Source organism: Sander vitreus, chromosome 11, assembly GCF_031162955.1.
Source record: "Sander vitreus isolate 19-12246 chromosome 11, sanVit1, whole genome shotgun sequence".
Taxonomy (NCBI): Eukaryota; Metazoa; Chordata; class Actinopteri; order Perciformes; family Percidae; genus Sander; species Sander vitreus.
This window is the reverse complement of record NC_135865.1, coordinates 31,198,197-31,200,696: the sequence shown is the minus strand read 5'-3', so window position 1 is coordinate 31,200,696 and position 2,500 is coordinate 31,198,197. Positions and strand designations below refer to the sequence as shown.

Here is a 2,500-nt window from a genome sequence, read left to right as displayed (position 1 = left end):
AGAGAGACACACACACACACACACACACACATACAGACACATACACACACACACACACACACACACACACACACACACACACACACACACACACACACACACACACACACACACACACACACACACACACACACACACACACACACACACACACACACACACACACACACACACACACACACACACACACACACACACACACACACACACACACACACACACACACACACACACACACACACACACACACACACACACACACACACACACACACACACACACACACACACACACACACACACACACACACACACACACATACAGACACATATACACACATAATTACCTGTTTCTACAATGAGGTTATCGTTATTAACCTGCTGCTAAAAGTTATGTAATGTGGCCTATCGGCTGCTACGGTGGCCCTGAAGTGCAAATCACAACGGCAAATAGGAAAACGCGACAGCAAATAGGAAAACAAAACGGCATTAACTTCTACCGTAAAGGTAGGGCCTATCTAGCAGAGGACGGAGCCTCCTGATTGGACAGACTGTCTGTCTGTCTTTTAACAGGAAGGAGAGGTGAAAAACACGGAAAAGCTCCTACTTTTAACAGAGAGACAGTCCGTCTGTCCAATCAGGAGGCTCCGTCCTCTGCTAGATAGGCCCTACCTTTACGGTAGAAGTTAATGCTGTTGTGTTTTCATGTTTCCTGTCGTGTTTTCCTGTTTGGCGTCGTGTTTTCCTATTTGCTGTCATGTTTTCCTGTTTGCTGTCTTGTTTTCCTATTTGCTGTTGTGTTTTCCTATTTGCTGTCGTGTTTTCCTGTTTGCTGTCATGTTTTCATGTTTGCTGTCATGTTTTCATGTTTGCTGTCATGTTTTCCTGTTTGCTGTCATGTTTTCCTGTTTGCTGTCATGTTTTCCTATTTGCTGTCGTGTTTTCCTATTTGCTGTCGTGTTTTCCTGTTTGCTGTCATGTTTTCATGTTTGCTGTCATGTTTTCCTATTTGCTGTCGTGTTTTCATATTTGCCGTCTTGTTTTCCTATTTGCTGTCGTGTTTTCCTATTTGCCGTCTTGTTTTCCTATTTGCTGTCGTGTTTTCATATTTGCTGTCGTGTTTTCATGTTTGCTGTCGTGTTTTCCTATTTGCTGTCGTGTTTTCATGTTTGCTGTCGTGTTTTCCTGTTTGCTGTTGTGTTTTCATATTTGCCGTCATGTTTTCCTATTTGCTGTTGTGATTTGCACTTCAGGGCCACCGTAGCTTGCTCCTCTTACGTTGAAATTCACATTTCAGAAGAAAAAAATTCCCAGTTTCCCCTTTTTTTTTTCTCGCCTCTTGTGTCATCGTTGTGATTTTTCCCACATCCCGTGAAGGCAGCGGGATACATCCTGTCAGCGCGCGCCGCAGCCGTTAGTAGTAAAACCATGCAAAGATGGCGGAGCTACAAATGCTGCTGGAGGAGGAAATTCCTGCGGGACGAAGAGCTCTACTGGACAGTTTTACCAACCTGGAAAGAGTAGCGGAGTACTGCGAAAGCAACTATGTCCAGGTACATGTTAGTAGTCAAACACCAGGTGTATACGTCAAGTAAATAATGACATATCGGGGTAATGTTAGCAAGGAGTGGGCGGTTTGGAGATGGGAGTGATGGGGTGACCGTTATGTGACTGTTAGCTATTATATTTAAGATAAAAGTCACGCCGGATTACATTTTTAAAATAACTTATTTTGTGGCTGAACAGCTTAGACCTCACCGTCAATTCGGCTTTTAAATATTCCACCAAACATGTTTATTTTAATGGAAATTCAACTTTAATAACTCTGAGACGTGACTGTTGGAATTTCATACGTAATTAAGTTATTCGGATAAAAGTTGACATTTTACGTAATTATGTTTTTAATTGGTTTATAGCATGTGTGCCGAATGAATGAGCGATGTGTGTATAGTCATAACATCTTTAAAATATTTTTCTACAATGTGTGTGACATTTGTAGACAAGCAGGGGGTCATTAAACGGGGTTTTTTCAATGGTAGTCTGGCGTGACACTTTTCTCCCATTTAGCCTACTGTATGGAAGTTACCATAAACAATCCATAGGAAAGGATGGCCCGGTTAAAACTGAACTAAACTGTTAGACTAATAATGTGTATAGCATGGCGTTGTAATGTTATACTTTTTTATAGTCTTGATTTCATTAAATACAGTGAAATAATTGATCTTCTTTTACTAGTTCTGAGGATTTTGAAGTTGTTCTGAATCTGGTTTCTAACCAGTCACTTTCTAAACGTGTACCTCCTTTTGCTATACATCATCTTGTTGCTCCAATAGATATAATATATATATATATATATATATATATATATATATATATATATATATATATATAGATGTGTACCTGCCTGGCATGCAAGACATTTGTTTTCGGAGAAAAAAAGCGTGTGTGTGTGTGTTTTCGTGCGTGCGTGTGTGTGTGTGTGTGTGTGTCTGTGTGTGTGT

General features: G+C 40.6%; 1 protein-coding gene across 1 annotated transcript in view; it reads left to right on the top strand.

Moving 5' to 3' along the window:
* The first annotated feature begins 1,434 nt into the window (after nucleotides 1–1,434).
* Nucleotides 1,435–2,500, top strand: part of LOC144525692 (abl interactor 2-like) — a 58,578-nt gene continuing 57,512 nt past the window's right edge. The window contains exon 1 of the mRNA XM_078262741.1: nucleotides 1,435–1,552. Coding sequence (XP_078118867.1) covers nucleotides 1,436–1,552 — 117 coding nt within the window. The 5' untranslated portion in view covers nucleotide 1,435. The remainder of the gene's footprint in view (nucleotides 1,553–2,500) is intronic.